Source organism: Vulpes vulpes, chromosome 16 (assembly GCF_048418805.1).
Source record: "Vulpes vulpes isolate BD-2025 chromosome 16, VulVul3, whole genome shotgun sequence".
In the NCBI taxonomy this organism is placed as follows: domain Eukaryota; kingdom Metazoa; phylum Chordata; class Mammalia; order Carnivora; family Canidae; genus Vulpes; species Vulpes vulpes.
Window position 1 is genome coordinate 1,939,815 of NC_132795.1, and position 15,472 is coordinate 1,955,286.

The 15,472-nt window shown below is 47.2% G+C and overlaps 1 protein-coding gene across 1 annotated transcript; it reads right to left on the reverse strand.

The window, feature by feature from the left end:
- Positions 1 to 374: 374 nt before the first annotated feature.
- On the reverse strand, positions 375 to 3,854 carry KCNE4 (potassium voltage-gated channel subfamily E regulatory subunit 4). The gene is made up of 2 exons (XM_072743105.1): positions 3,391 to 3,854; positions 375 to 2,886 (listed from the first exon to the last, which is right to left on the reverse strand). Exon 2 carries the CDS (start codon positions 2,858 to 2,860, stop codon positions 2,348 to 2,350), a length of 513 nt encoding a protein of 170 aa, XP_072599206.1. The 5' UTR covers positions 2,861 to 2,886; positions 3,391 to 3,854; the 3' UTR covers positions 375 to 2,347.
- Positions 3,855 to 15,472: the final 11,618 nt, after the last annotated feature.

Sequence of the window (15,472 nt, forward strand, 5' to 3'; positions counted from 1 at the left end):
AGTCCCAGTCCGTGCGCCCCGGCCGGCGGCGGCCTAGCCCTCGTGCCAGCCACATGTTTCCTGGCGGCCAGATTCGGAGCAACATCTTTGCACCAGGTCGCCGCGTCGCTCTGCGCATGTTCCAATTCCAGGGCTGGTGCAAGCCCCCGAGTTGAGAGTGGGAGGTGGCGGGCAGACCGCCCTGCAGCTCGGCCGTGGGCTCCGCTGACCCCCGCCAGGCCCGCTCGCCCAGGGGCACGGGCGCAGGCAGCTACACCCTCCCCGCGGCCCTCCCGCCCGCAGGATGCCCCGGAGCCCGGCCGGAGCCGGCTGGGGACTGAGGGCTCGTCCTGGAACCCGCAGCGGTGCTGAAGAATCAACGAGAACGCGTATTCTTGGGGGGGGGGGGGGACGTGTTTGTTTATTTAAATTAAAAAATAGTGTGAAAATTACAAACTGTTAAATACAGAAGACAACTTTATACAACTTAATAGAATAAGAAGGAAGTATATACATCATTTTTTTTTTCTTAACAGGCGCAGATAGACTTGCACCAAACCTCAGGATTAAGCAATGGAAAATGTGACAACGCACATGTCCGTCGCAGTAAAGCTTCAGAATTCAAGTGATTCCAGGCAAAGGGCCAAACTGAACTTGGCTTCTTTCACCCCCAACAGCCCCCTTTGGAGTAAATCCACACTCTGAATTTTAAAGTTGAAGGAGGGCCCTTTCCCCCCCAAACATGAATGTCCTCTAGCACTATGTTAGGGCAAACTGATAAACCAGCTCCTCTACTGTTAACCCTTTCATGGGAACAGTAGTCACTGCTACCTTCAATCAAAGGAGAGTATGTTTTAGAAATTTGGGGGGTTTTTTGGGTTTTTTTCGTTTTCACTAGAATTAAATTTGACCTTTTGGTGTGTTTCCCTTCCTGCTTGCCTTGAAGGGCCTAACCAGTCTGCCCCAAAGCCACTGACCGCAGGAATACACTGAGACGTTAGCAAGCATTCCTGAACGTTTTCTGTTAGGTTTCTGGTTCCTCAGCTGAAGTCTTAACATTCTACTACCCAGGGAACTTTGCACAGTAAAATGCAGTGTCTGCCTCCCCGGTTCACTGCTGGGAAAATGACAGCACGAACAGGGTGGTGATTCGCCCGAAATTTCCGAGTTACATGTGTTCTGAGTCTCCAACTGCTCCTTTAAATAAGCAGATCCGTTCTCAGACTAACTGGCCAAGTGGGAAATATTTTCTCCAAGCTTCCTCACACCAGGCCATACAGGATTTATCACAGAGTCTTAAAATCCAAAGACATCCTCCCAGCCCCCTGGGGATCTAGATTCAGGAGTCTCATGAAGGCAGTAAGCCTCTTGATGACATGCCCAGGACCACACAGCAAATCAGCTCAGGATCAGAAAACAGAACCCAGACCCCAGCCTCTGCCTGAGTCTACCCTTCCAGGTCTGCGCTACGTGACGGAATGCCATACTGTGAAGGCCCACGTTGTGTCAGCTCCCAGCTCAGAAAAACCAGGCTGGGAAAAAAGCAGCAGCAGAGCTAAGGGCTTAGCCTCCTTCAAGTGCACCATCACCCCTTGTAGAAAGATCAGGAAAAGTCCCCTGTACAGCTATTCAGAGTACAGATTCGATTCTGGGGAAGCCCTTCCAACCGAGAGAAAATGTCACGCCAGCAAGCGATGCTGGATGGTCTGAGGTCAGAGCTCAAGGTCACAGGTTAGACAAAGGGTGGAAATAGCAGATTCTCTTTTCTAATCCCAGCCAATGGTAACAGGTTTGAAAGTGGCTTTTTCTTACAGTATGCAAATGAACCAGGTTTGGATCTCCAGCTTTCTGCCATCAAAAGTCCTCCATCAGACATCCCCCTCCAACCCAAAAGACCTCCAAAAAGAAGCTCTGTAACCCGCTGTGAACGAATGCCACAGGTACACCATAGAGGTACTTACAGCCCATCAGATCTAGAACAAAGCTCTAGGCAAATTAGTAAATCAAAACTAGTCCCTCAGCACGTCCTAGGCATCGGGCAGCCCCCGGAGCGGGCAGTTACCCAGGGCATCCGGCGAGAAAACAACAGCAAGCACGGCGACCTGCCGAATTCAGAACTGGAACCCCGAGCCCCAGACCCCAAAGTCAAGGTGCACACCGCGCGTCTCCGGGCTTTTCAGTGGCAGGTGTGCACCACTGGCCGCGTGCCCTCCTGGCTGCAGACTCCCCCACCACCCCGTGCAGGGGCTCGCCAAAGGTCTCTTTAAAGTGGCAGCTGCGCTGCAAAAGTGAAACCAGACACGAAAAGTGTCCTTCCTCTCTCTAAGGCTGCTGGCAGATGGGGCCGCCTCCGGAGGCCCTGGGGGTGCTAGGAATTCTGGTGGATGTTCTCTGAGGACCCCTCGCTGCTTTCGTTAAGGAGCGTCTCTGAAGTCTCCCCCAGCTCGTCATCCGCCCCCTCCTCCTGGATGGTGAGGTGCACGTCTGGGGAGGAGGACTCGGAGCTCACGCTGTCTCCCTCCATGGAGCAGAGGGTGCAGGACAGGGCAGGTGCCACGCTCTCCTGCAGCATGTTCAGCATCATGGGCACCTGCACGGACCTCAGGCCCGACACCATGGGCAGCGGCTTCATGGCCTCCCCCCAGAGCCTCTCCTCGTCTTTGTATAGCAGCAGGAGGCTGGACTTCTTCTCCCGCCTCTTGGATTTCATATAGCCCAGCATGATTCCGATCAAGAAAATGCCGTAGAAGGACATGACAACCAGAACGTAGAAGTACTCGTTGCCATTGCCGCTCTCACTGCCGGGCACGTGGGACACCAGGTGGCTGCTGGGGGCCGCGGTGCTGGGGTGCGTGCTGTTCAGAGGCTCCATCTTCAGCATTGAAGCGCCGCGCACTCTGCCGGGGTCTGGGGAGAGACCTGCAGGTTAGACTCCCACGAGCCGGCCCGAGGTTTGTGGGATTGCAGTATCCAGAAAGCTGAGCTCTGCACGGAGGAATCGTGGGAAGGGGGCCCACGAAACAGCGAGAGTGGATGGGGCAGGGGGCTGCAGGGGGGAGGCAGGGAGGGCTCAGGAAATGGGCTGAGGCACCCGCGGCCTCACATCTGCGCCTCCTAAAGTGAGCCCGTGGAAAGCGTTGCCTTCATAGTCGTAAAAGCAAAAGGGAACAATCAGTCCAAGACAAGGGAGCACAGAGACAACCGAAACCCCTTTTTCGTCCCTGGGCAACTTTTTCTAGCTGAGCAGGGAGCAGCGAGAGCTTGCGTGCTGCCTCTCCAGCGGAAGCCTAGTTCTGATTCAAAACTGCGTTTCCTGAGAGCGAGGAAGGGAAGGGAAGCCTCATCCACTAAGTGCACGGACAGCCTCCTCCCAGGGGCTCGGAGGCCAGGCGAGGCGCGCTGCTGACTTACGGAAGGCGGCGGACTGTCCCCAGGTCCCGAGCTGCCAGACGGCCAAGTCCGAGGGCGTCCTCCCTCCCCGCGGGGCTCAGCGCTCTGACAAGGCTGCTGCTGCACTTGGGATATATAGTCAAGGATCGCATCGTCACGTGCTCCGGGAGGGAGATTTACAGCAGCAGAGTGAACAGCGAACTCGGGGCGCTGCAGCTCAACTCGCTGAACTTCGCAGCTGTGCAGAGGAAAGACTGGGGAGCGGGGATGGCTCCTCACGCCTCAGCCCCGAGCCAAAGTTTCCAGGTGGCCCTGAAAATGAGTGGAAAGAGGAGAAAAGAATGTGCCCGGTTGGAACCGCTCTCGCAGAGTCCGCTCTCGTTGAAAATTAGTTTGTGCTTCAGGCCCCTCTTGGGGAATAACCAGGAAGCCTTCTGCAGGTTTTCAGAGACAGTCAAATACCATCGTCTGGCTCAAGGACAGTTGGAAGCAAGGGCAGGATTTCCTGTCAAGAAACCAGGGCTCACGTTTCAGTTCTTCCATTGACGGTGCAAACGTCATAAATCCTTCCTGAACCTTCCCGCGCTCGGACGCCTCCTTGCTAAGGGGTTGGTGTGAGGGCCTCGGCGCCGAGCATTATAGGAACCGCGTGAGCCTTTGCATCCCTGTCAGCCCAATCACCCTAAGATTTAAGGCCACCTGCTGCACGATAACCTTTTTTTAAAACGTGGAGAGGTGCGTCCTGTCTTCTGCATCAAGGCCACGTATTTATTTCTCATCATTAAAATACCCCTTCCAGATTCTTGTGCATAGCCATAGTGCCACGTGCAGGTGGGTCACGGCGCAGGCCACCGTGGGCAGGATCTGCCCCGCTCCCCTCCAGCTGCGCGTCCCTCTGCCGTCTCTGGCGGGTCCTGGCGGGTCCTGGCGGGGACAGCCGCTGGTGACCTGCTGAGCACAGTTCAGCCTTTTAAAACCTGCGTAGCCCTTGTGTTAAAACGGTCGCTGTGGTCAAAGTCGGAAAAGGAACGGAAGACGTTGATGTCCTCCGTCGCTCCCCGGGATGCCACTCTCAGAGGCTACTGTTCTGAGTTAAAGTAAACCCGAGGGATCCTCCGCTCCCAGGGGTCTGCGGCCTGGGCGTTGCAGCCAGACTGTCTCGGGGCAGGGCCTCTAGAGAAGACACTTCTCGTGGTTCTGCTGTTGTCAAACTGACGCTGAGGGCAAGCACGGCGACATCCGTGTTCCCACCTGGGGTCACATCGTCCACACACAGGCACGTTCCCGGCCTGACCCTCGGGCTCGGGTCCACCTGAGGGAACAGCAGGCTAAGAGCACAGGATGCTGCTTTCTCCGCCGGTCTCCTCACCTTATGGTTTAGGCTGTGTTCGCCCGTACGTCCCCACCTGGCTCCAACGTATAACCCCTGACCGTTCCAACCCCAAGGTCATCCATACATGCGGCCTTTGCCCACGCCACTCAAGACATCCTCGCTGTGGCGTCAATACTTGGAAGCTCCGCAGCTACCTTGGCTAAGGCAGATTTGGCCTTTTCAACTTGGCGTGGAGTCCCAGCAGCAGAGACGCCGAGCAGGCACCCAGCAGAGCTTCATCCAGGCTCTTCCCTCCCTTCGCCTGTATTTATCCCAGGTTCCTGATCAGCTGCGCCCGCAGTGGTTGGTCAGGGTCATCAGAACAAGCAATGCCCATAAGACACACATGTCTGTTGATTGTGGGTCCCAGTGTCGTAGATTATGGAGCTTGGGACATATGAGATTAGTAATCCCCCATCAGTGGCCAAACACGGGAAACTGGAAACTTTGAGGAGGCAGAGAAGAGATGGGGAAAAAAATGGATAGCTGGTTGAAGGAGCAAGGAAACATGAAGCCCGGTGCCAGGAAGCCAGAGGCCGAAGTTTCAAAGAAGAGAAATTCCCAAAATCAAGCCAATAGTCCCAAAACAGTAAAACCAATGAAAGACAGATGAATCTAGAATGAAGTCCAGAAGACAAAGCCATTCAGAGACATAGGAAGAGCAAAATCGTTTACAGGCACAAGGGAGGGAAGAGCCTGGATGAAGCTCTGCTGGATGCCTGCTCGGTGTCTCTGCGGCGGGGACTCCATGCTCACCGATACATAGATGTTTCTCCTACACTTAGATGAAATGACGCACAGCACTTCACACCATTTCTGACAGAATGTGTGCACTCTGTGCTTTTTGGGGTCATCTTTGAGAGTGTCTGGTTGCTAACAAGAGCTTTTAGGTGGCTTCCGGACGCCCGTGTGCCTGACTCCAGATTTTTTATTGTTGCTCTTTTGTCTCCCACCAAGAATATGATCTAAGATGTGCGGCTTGCCATCTCATTACACACAGCTCAATCTTCTCTCCAGCTCTCACCCCTAATGGTACGACAAGAATTATGGCAGTGAATAATGGCATACATAGGAGGGAAGGAAGGAAAAGCCTCTAAAAGGTGCATTTTATCAGAGAGAGGATAGGGACTCACAGGAATTATTAATTATATCTACTCCGTGCCACAGTTTCAAAAGACAGCAATATTAGAGAAGTAAATCCATTTTCCAAATATTTAATCCTAGTCTGTGACTTGCATTTCCATTTTCTTTTTTTTTTTTTTTTTGAAGATTTTATTTATTTATTTGACAGAGAGAGAGATTGAGAGAGAGAACAAGTAGAAGGAGAGGATGAAGCAGCCTCTCCACTGAGCAGGGAACCCGATGCAGGGCTATGTCACAGGACCTTGGGGTCATGACCTGAACCAAAGGCAGATGCTTAACCGACTGAGCCACCCAGGTGCCCACCATTTCCATTTTTTAAGTGTCTTTTGAAGAGCAAAACTTTATTCCTACTGATGGAGACCAATTCATCAAAAATTTTTATGGTCTATGCTTTTTTGTATCATAAATTTTTGTCTAACCCAAGGTCAAAAAAATTTTCTCCTATAGATGTTATAGCTTTAGCTCCTACACTTAGGTCTGTGATTCATGTCAAATTAATTTTTATATGTAATGCAAGGTATGGATCAAGATTCATTTTCTTTTTGCATATGGTTGTCCAGTTGCTCCAGCATCATTTATTGAAAAGACCATCCTTTGCCCATTGAGTTGTTTTGAAACTTTGGTCAAAAATCAACTGACAATATATGTGTAGGTCAATTTCTGAGCTCTTTATTCTGTTCTTTTCATCCATCCTTGCACCAATGCCATGCTGTTTTGATAAATCTATTCTGAATTGGCATTTTAAATGAGTCTAAGATTTCTGCCGCCTACACTTAACTAAGCGTCTTTTGTCAATCGAGCATTTGGTGAAGGTTTTGCTTACTTCCACCCTGTGAGGTAAGAATTACCGTAAGCCTTCCGTAGATGAGGACACAGAAGGTCAGAGAGGCTAAGCAAATTGCCCAAGGCCATGCCACTAGTAATAGACTCAGAATTTGAACCCAAGTCTGTATAATTTCAGAACCCATTCTCTTTTCCTTACCCTTTGCCTCACTCCAAGGGCATCAGGAAAAAGACTGAGAAAAAGTAGAAAATAGAAGATGGGTATATTTCCAACTTTTTTTGAGCCTTCATAAAACTTTCTTTTAAAAAGAATTCCTGGGTGGCTCAGTTGGTTAAGTGTCTGTCTTCGGTTCCTGTCATGGTTTCAGGTCCTGGATGTGCACTCAGCAGGGATCCTGCTTCTCCCTCTGCTCCTCCCCCTGCTCCTGCACACGCTCTCGCTCTCGCTCTCACTCTTGCTCTTGTTCTCACTCTCAAATAAATAAATAAAATCTTCTAGAAAATAAATAAAGAGTGAATTCCTACATGGCCAGACATAAATACAAGTGTGCATTTACAAATTGACTCAAGCACAAATGCAAATGGGCAACTGCAAATTGTTTATTCTGAATTCATGCTATCAAAAACGTCAGAGGCTACACCAGCCTTAGTAGGTTTTAGAAGTTATCAATGAAATGCTCATGTTTTTATCCCATCTTCATATTGTACATAGTAAAACAGTTTCCCTTTTGTTGATATTTATAGCTGATTTCTGGTGTTGTTTTGATTTTTTCCCCCTACACGATCCTGACCCACAACCTTCTCCAGAGCTTTGAGTATTTTCGCTTCCTGGTAACGTCATTTTCACCAAATGACCCTGGCCACACATCTCTGAAATTATGTTAACAGCTTCTGTGACTAAACAAAGTCGGGGCTGGGATAAGAGCGCGGTGCTGAGTCTCATCAGATTAAATGTAAGCCTGGAGTCCAGAGAACTGACCCGGCTCGGCCTCCCCCGTGCTACGTGACTGGCTAAATTACATCATTTCTCTGTTGCTGTGTTAGCCCCTCAGGCATGTCAAGACTAGGATAATTAATTGTCTCCAGATACTCAGAAATGTCCCATAATCCACGAGGATAGCCATCTTCAGAGCAGACAGTGAGGAACAGAGCAGAACAAGATGTGGGATAAGCAGGCTGCGGTACTCGCAGAATATTGCAAAATACAACTCTCGGCGTCCACCCCTGATTTTGCTGTTCCCAGAAAGCCTTTCTGAAAAGTTGCGTCTGGGAACTCTTGCTGTGGTCATCCCTTGCAATGCCTTGAGTCACCTTCCCTAGACACATACTTCGTAGCATTCCTGGCACTGGGAGCGAACCCAGACGGGGTATCTGCTAATGCTCAGTGAGGCCTCGAGACCCTCCGAGAGCACGGGCCGTGTCTCAGGGTGATGTGGCTGCCGGAGGGCATCATCACCCACAAGAGAATCGGGCGCAAAAACTCAGAACTCTTGAAATTAGAGAATGCCTGGTAAAATTGTCATTCTCTTGCCCTTATTATTTATTCAGACTCTCCTTTGCCCGACACTTATTTAGCAAATACCTGAGTAGGGGCCGAAATGTCTCAGGAACTGCTATAAACACTTTCCAAATTTTGTCTTATTTCATCTGCATGAAAGTCCTGTGAGATAGGCCCTATGATCAGCCTATGACGTGGATAAGGAAACTGAGGCGCAGAGTGGTTGGAGGAGCCTGCCCTGGATCACGTGGCCTGCACCTGGCAGAGCTGGCTTGGGAACCCAGAGCTGAGATTCTGAACGCAGAGTCTTTGAGTCCAACCACCACACCACAAGGCCTGTTCTAGTCCCTGAGCGTCCCAGGCACAGCACGATGCCCTGAAACTGCACAAGGTGAGAAGAGAGAACGTCTCGATGTCTCCTGCAGCCTGTGAACTGTGGGACACAGAGGACCGGGGTCATACCCACCCCTGGAAAAATCTGAAGGGTGAGCAACTGTGTCCAGCTCTGGCTCTGGAGAAAGGCTTCCGAGTGAGGAAAGCCCACAGTCTCAGAGGGCTTGTCAGGAGGAAGAGATGGAGTGTGTGTGTGTGACAGCCCAGACACGGGCCACACGGCAGGAGCCCACAGCCCCGGGCTGCAGGCTAGTGCCTGCCCAAGATGGCCCAAGATGGTGGCCCAACGGCTGAGGGAAGGGGTCCCTTCCCCACATCCAAAGACAGTGCCTGGAATGGAGGCAGAGCCCACGGCCCTGCCCACCAAGGGCTTCCAGTCTTCCCAAGGCCCGAGGGAAGGGAGCACTCAGGGAGAGGGAGTGACAGAAGCACTAACTGTAAATGAACTTGAGAAGTTGGGGCCATCATGTGGGAATGAACGTCTTTTAATTGCTGAACTGAGTCTGCCTGGGGAGACCACAGCAGCCAGAGGGGTTCTTTTTTGTTTGTTTTTTGTTTTTTCTTTTTTTGTTACCTAAGCAGGACCAGAAAGGTCGTGGGATCTGCTCCCAGGCTTCCACCCTGGGGCAGGGGGAGGAATGGGCCCCAGAGAATGAGTCTGAAGAAGTAACGAGACTCATCGCAAGGGTTGCCTTGGGATGACACCCTGCGAGCCCTGCCTGTTTATCAGGAAATTACATGTGCAGAACACTGGCCACAGTGCCCGGAACCAGCACGTGGCCACTTATCATAAAAATCAAACAATGTTAGAAAAACACAAAAGGACAATATTTGGGGAGCGCCATAGCATCATCTGTCTTAAATTCAAGTTGAGGAACTGTAAGTGATTGTTAACTCTTTCATTCTGAGCAGCGAGAGTAGAAGGATAGCAGGAATGTGCTCAGGACTCTTCACAGACTTTCTTATTTGTCTTTCACAAGGGCCCAAGGAGGGCTGTTCGGAGCAGAATTGTAGAGAAAGGGGTCCGAGAAGGCGAGTAACTCGTCCTGCTCCCACAGCAGGACATAGCAGACCTGCGATGGGCCATCCTGCCTCCCACTGAAACCACGCCAGACACGTACTCCATTTCTGGGACGCACACTGCTCAGCCGTTGTTGGTCACTTCCTCTGGCCCCAGCTAATCAAGGGGTCAGGAGTGACTCCAGAACACCATGGAAAAAAAGAGTGCTCATGAAGGGCTCCAGCGAATCCAGTTGAGGAGGGCAAAGCTGACAGTCTTTTGAAAAAAGCCTTTGAAGCCCTTAAAAGATTTTCCAAAACCCTCTCAGTAACAGATTATATAATACAGGGCCCAAAAAAAGCTAAGAGATGGACTATAGTTAATAATACAGTATCACATCCTTGAAAGTTGTTGAGAGTAGGTCCTGAGCATTCTGACCACAAAAAAGAAAAGCAAACTGTGTTCACTATGTGAGGTGACGGATATGTTAATTATCTTGCCCTTGGTAGTCACTCTACCATGTGTATGTGTATCAGATGATCACATGGTGTGCTTTAAATATATACAATTATATTCGCCAATTATTCCATAATAAAGGTAAAAAGAAAGAAAAAAAACCTAAAAGACAGAAGTGGAATCTAAGTCATAGGACTGCCAAAGCCAACAGGCCGTAAGAGTCTATCTTGCCACTGCCAAGGCTGTGCACACAGTCAGAGTCAGCCCAGGGACGCTGGAGAATGGGCAGCTCCTCAAGCATGGCTCACCTAGTGAGATCGTGTAGGCAGGATTTGCCTATAGGATCACAGCTGGAACCCAAAGAGACCAACGCCAGCCTTCACGCAGGGTAGCAATTGCAAAGACTGGCATCCTGCTTCCCATAAGAGACAAAGGATTGAAGGCCTGGGTGTGGGAATGATGAGTTTGATGCCCAGGGCCTTGCTGAGAGAGCCAGGCTTTCCTTCTGAACTCAAGAAATAATTCACTCCTGCACACAAGCAAGAAAGGAGGGTCGGAAATGTTGATTCATGCCCAATAGGGAGCATGAGGAAAGGAGGATGCACCCCTGTCCTGCCCCGGGGGGTGAGGGTGGAGAGGTGGGGAGGGGGTCCTGGGAAGTGAGAAAGTCACACAATAATTTGGTCATTGACCATCAGTTGAGTAGATTCAGAGCTTGGTGTCTTGGATTAATATTTCCAGAAGTTTCAATCAAACCCCATCACCATCCTGGCCCCATGCTCCACTGTGCATAACCTAAATAAGTGACATATTCATTTGGCCTATATCTCTTCATTATATGTCCTGCAACCTAAACCAACAGATACCTCATAAAATTAAAGGATCAATACAACAACAAAGACGGTTGATTATAAAGAAGTTGAAATAAAAACTGATTGGACAACAGTGGCTGGCATTGGGGTTTTGTCAGATCCTAGCTTCCTGCATAAATAATATTAGCTTCCTCTTTCTTTTGAAGGGGGCCAAACCTTTGTCTACAATGAGTCACACTCCTCCCAATAGCTCAGACACGGGGCTGTGATCCCCTCATGCTGGATCCCCCATCGCGCTGTTCCAACCTCCAACGATCACCTCGTGGGAGAGCAGTCAGGCTCAGCCCCAGTACGACCATGTGACATAGGTGCAAACCATGGAAAGCCAGGCCCTAAGTCTCCTTAGCAAGGACCTCATTTTTCCCCCAAAGAATAAAAAAACCTGAGGCTCATTTAACAGTAATTACCCTATTGCTTTTGCTTTTATTGCCGATGTAGAGAGTTAGATTTGTTCATAGAAGTTGGAAAGGCAAATTGTATCCCTTCCATCGGTCTAGGAAAAGGTTGGTTAAGTTATATCCAAGCCATCCGGGCATAAGAAGAAAACCGATGATCCCGTAGCAGTGAGGAATGGGTGGGGGAGCAGAGGGATTAAAAACAGGTTCTAGAATGAGGTGCCTGTGCTCACGTCCCAGCTTCTGCGGCTCACCAGCTATGTGGTCCCAGACTCTGTTTGACCTTCTATGCCGTGATGAAGGTTGTTGTACGGACTAAATGACATCGTACATAGACTTTGCACACTGTCTAGCAACTACTAAGCACCGCACAAGTTAGATGTCAATGACTAGTCCTTACCACGGCCAGGCAATGTTCCTAACATTTTTTTTAATTGAGATATAATTGCCACACCATAAATGTCACCATTTTCAAGCATACAGTTCAGGGGCATCCGGGTGGCTCTGTCAGTGAAGCGTCTGTCCTCGGCTCAGGTGATGATCCTAGGGTCCTGGGGTCAAGCCCCATGTCGGGTTCTCCACTCAGCGGGGAGCTTGCTTCTGCCTGCCCCTCTGCTTGCTTGTGTTCTCTTTTTCTCTCCCTCTCTGTCAAATAAATAAACAAAATTTTTTAAAAAATAAAGTGTACAACTCAGTGGTTTTTAATTTATTCACACTGTAGAACCATCATCACTATCGAATTCCAGAACATTTTTATCATCTCCAAAATAAACCCCATACCCATTACCATCACCCGACTCCTCCCAACCAAGAGCCCTTTGTCTGCAGGGATTTGTCTACTCTCAACATTCCATAGAAATAGAATCACACGGGCACCTGGATGGCTCAGTTGGTTGAGGGTCTAACTCTTGATTTTGGCTCAAGTCATGATCTCAGGGTGATGAGATCGAGCCCCACATGGGGCTCCATACTGGCGTGGAGTCTGCTTGGGATTCTCTCAGCCTCTCCCCTTACTCCTCCACCCTATATTCTCTCTCTCTCTCTCTCTCTCTCTCTCTCTTTCTAAAAAAAAGGAAAAGATAAAAAATGGAATCACACCACAATACGTGGTCCTTTGTGGCTGGCTTCTTCCACTTGACACAATGTCTTCAAGGCTCATTCACGTTAAAACAGGTGTCAGCAGTTCATTCCTTTTAGGGCTGAATAATATTCCATGGTATGGATATGCCACATTTTGTGTATCCATTCATCAGGTGGTGGATATTTATGTTGTTACTGCTTTATGGCTTTTATGAATAATGTTGCTGTGAACATTTGCGTACAGGATTTTGTTCAAATGTATGTTTTCAAATCTCTTGGGTATAAACCTAGGAGTGAGGTTACTGGATCATACAGGAATTACATGCTTAACTTTTTGAAGAACTGCCCAACCGTTCTCCACAGACACTACACAATTCCTTTCCTGTCCTCTGGCCAAAACTCGTTATCTTCTTGTATTTGATCATAACTGTCCTGGTGGATGTAAAATAGTATCTCCGTGAGGTTTTAAATGTATTTCCCTGATGACTAAAGATGTTGAGCATCTTTTCACATGTGTAATGGTCATTGGCATATATTATTTGAGAAATGTTGTTCAAGTCTTTTGCTCTTTTATAAATTGGGTCATCTTTTTATTGTTGGATTGTAAAAATTCTCTAATATATTCTAGATACTAACCCTTATCAGATATATGATTTACAAACATGTTCTCTAGTCTGTGAGTTGCCTTTGCACGTTCTTGTTAGTGTTCTTTGATCCACCAAAGTTTTTAATTTTTATAAAGTTACATTAATCTCTTTTTTCTATTACTTCCTATGCTTTTGGTGTCCTATCTAAGCAATTGTTGCCTAGTCCAAGGTCACAAAGATTTATACCAGTTTCCTTCCAAAACTTTATAGTTTTGGCTGTGATATTGAGTTTCTTGATACACTTTGGGTTAATTAATTTATATGATGTGAGGTAGAGGTCCAAATACATTACTTTGCATGTGGAATTCCTTCCCCCATTGAATGGGCTTGGTACTCTTTTGGAAAGCCAATTGACCATAGACTTTTGGCTTTATTTGTGAGTTCTCTATTCTATTCCATTAATCTATATGTCTAGCCTTATGCCAGTACCACATTATTTTGAATTCTATACCTTTGTACTAAATTCTGAGGTCAGAAAGTATGAGCCCTCCCACTTTCTTCTTTTTAAGATTTTTGGCTCTTCTGGGGTTTTTGTAAGTTCATATAAATTTTAGAAACAGCTTGTCTATTTAAAAAAAAAAACGATGACAATTGGAATTGTGATAAGGACTGTATTGACTCTGTAGATCTGTTTGGGGAATATTGACATCTTAATAATATCAAGGCTTCCAATCCATGAACACAGATGATTTTCCATCTATTTATTTAGAAATACTTGATTTCTTACAACAGCATTTTGTAGCTATCAGTGTACGAGCCTTATACTTCACCTGCTCAATTATTACTAAATATTTCGTTCTTTTTGATGCAAGGGTAAAAGGAATTGCTTCTTTGATTTGATTTTCATATCGTTCATTGCTAGTCTATAGAAATACAATTGACTTTATGTATTATTATATCCTGCAACCACGGTGAATTTGTCTATCAGCTCTAACAGTTTTTTTAGTAAATTCTTCAAAACTTTTTACATATAAGATCATGTCATCTGCAAATAAGAAAGCTTCACTTCTTCCAGTTCAATCTTTGTTGCTTTTATTTCCTGTGCTTGTCTAAATGTTGTTTGTTTGTTTGCTTGCTTCTCTGGACTAATTCTGCACTATCTGTATTCTTTGTAATGTGTGGCCACTGAAATCTCTACTCATTTGTTTAGTGGTTGGCTAACAATCACACAGTGATTCATTTTACTTAACTTCTAGAACCAATAAATGTCCTAGTCTTTATTATGGGGTTCTGTGTGTATGTTGGGGCACATCTTCCACACTTAAGACGGGCAAGTTATAACTCTGTCTTAGCCCTCACTTCCCACTTGCACAGAGAGCTTCAATATCAGCCACAAGTGACAATTTATAATCTATGCAGTGTACAACTCAGTTGTACTCAAAAGTACAACTCTTTCCTGAACATGCACATCCTCATGCATGTGTGTAACTCTAGATTCCCAAGAATATGTCAGAGCTTTTCAGAGCTTCTGTGAGAATCTCTTGCTTCAGGTGTTTTTTTTCTTTCAATTTTCATGTTTGTCTTCCTTGCAAGTTCGTTGGGAGTCCCAACCATTTTCCGCTGCCTCAGGTAATCAGGTAATCACAAAGTTAATCCGTTGCTTCTAATTGTTCCCAATAAGTGCCTTGGTTTTCCTCAATAGACAAATATGAGTTAAGCAAATAAAGACAACTTTGCAAGGAACACTCCAGAGAATAACTAGAAAGGTCAAATAATGGCAATTCTCTGAAAACAAGGCTTTAAAGGAGTTCCCATGCCATTCTGCTCCCTCTGGTGGCTGCCAGACTACTAGAGTTCAATGCAATTTCATTTTCAGGCTGTTAATTTTTCAGGTTACTGTAGAGCTGAAAGGGAGATTCGGAATAGGGTAACTTGAAACACCATAAAGCTTGTTGTTCCTACTGAAATTCAGTCATTTTTCCTGAATAAACACTCCCTCAATTGTGAGGAGCTTTGGTTAGCTTCCAGGGCTCTAGAATATGTGAGTTCCAACCATATTCACCAGTTTTCTTATTTCTTTTATGGAAGAGAGAATTTTCAGAGGTCTTTACCCTGCCATTTTCATCGACATCACTTTGGCCTAGGATTCTGGATGCATCATAGAACGGTGGTCAGAATTTGGGCTCAGGCAGCCAGATCACCTGGGTTCAAATCCCAGTCCTACCAGTTACTAGCTGTGTCACCCTGGTCAAGCTTGTCAATTGTTCTATGCCTCTTTTTCCTTTTCTAGGAAGTATAGATATATTATATCTATTATTAGATATAACAATAATGTCTAATGCATAGGATTGTAGTAAAAATTAATTAATACATGAGGACATCTAGGTGGCTCAGTTGGTTAAACATCCAGCTCTTGATCTCAGCTCGGGTCTTAATCTCGGAGACATGAATTCAAGCCCTGCATTGGGCTCCACACTGGCCATGGAGCTCATTTTAAAAAAAATTTTTAAAAAGAAGCATTATT

Coding starts and splice junctions, on each gene's coding strand:
- KCNE4 (XM_072743105.1), bottom strand. CDS start 2,860: ATGCTGAAGATGGAGCCTCTGAACAGCACGCACCCCAGCACCGCGGCC.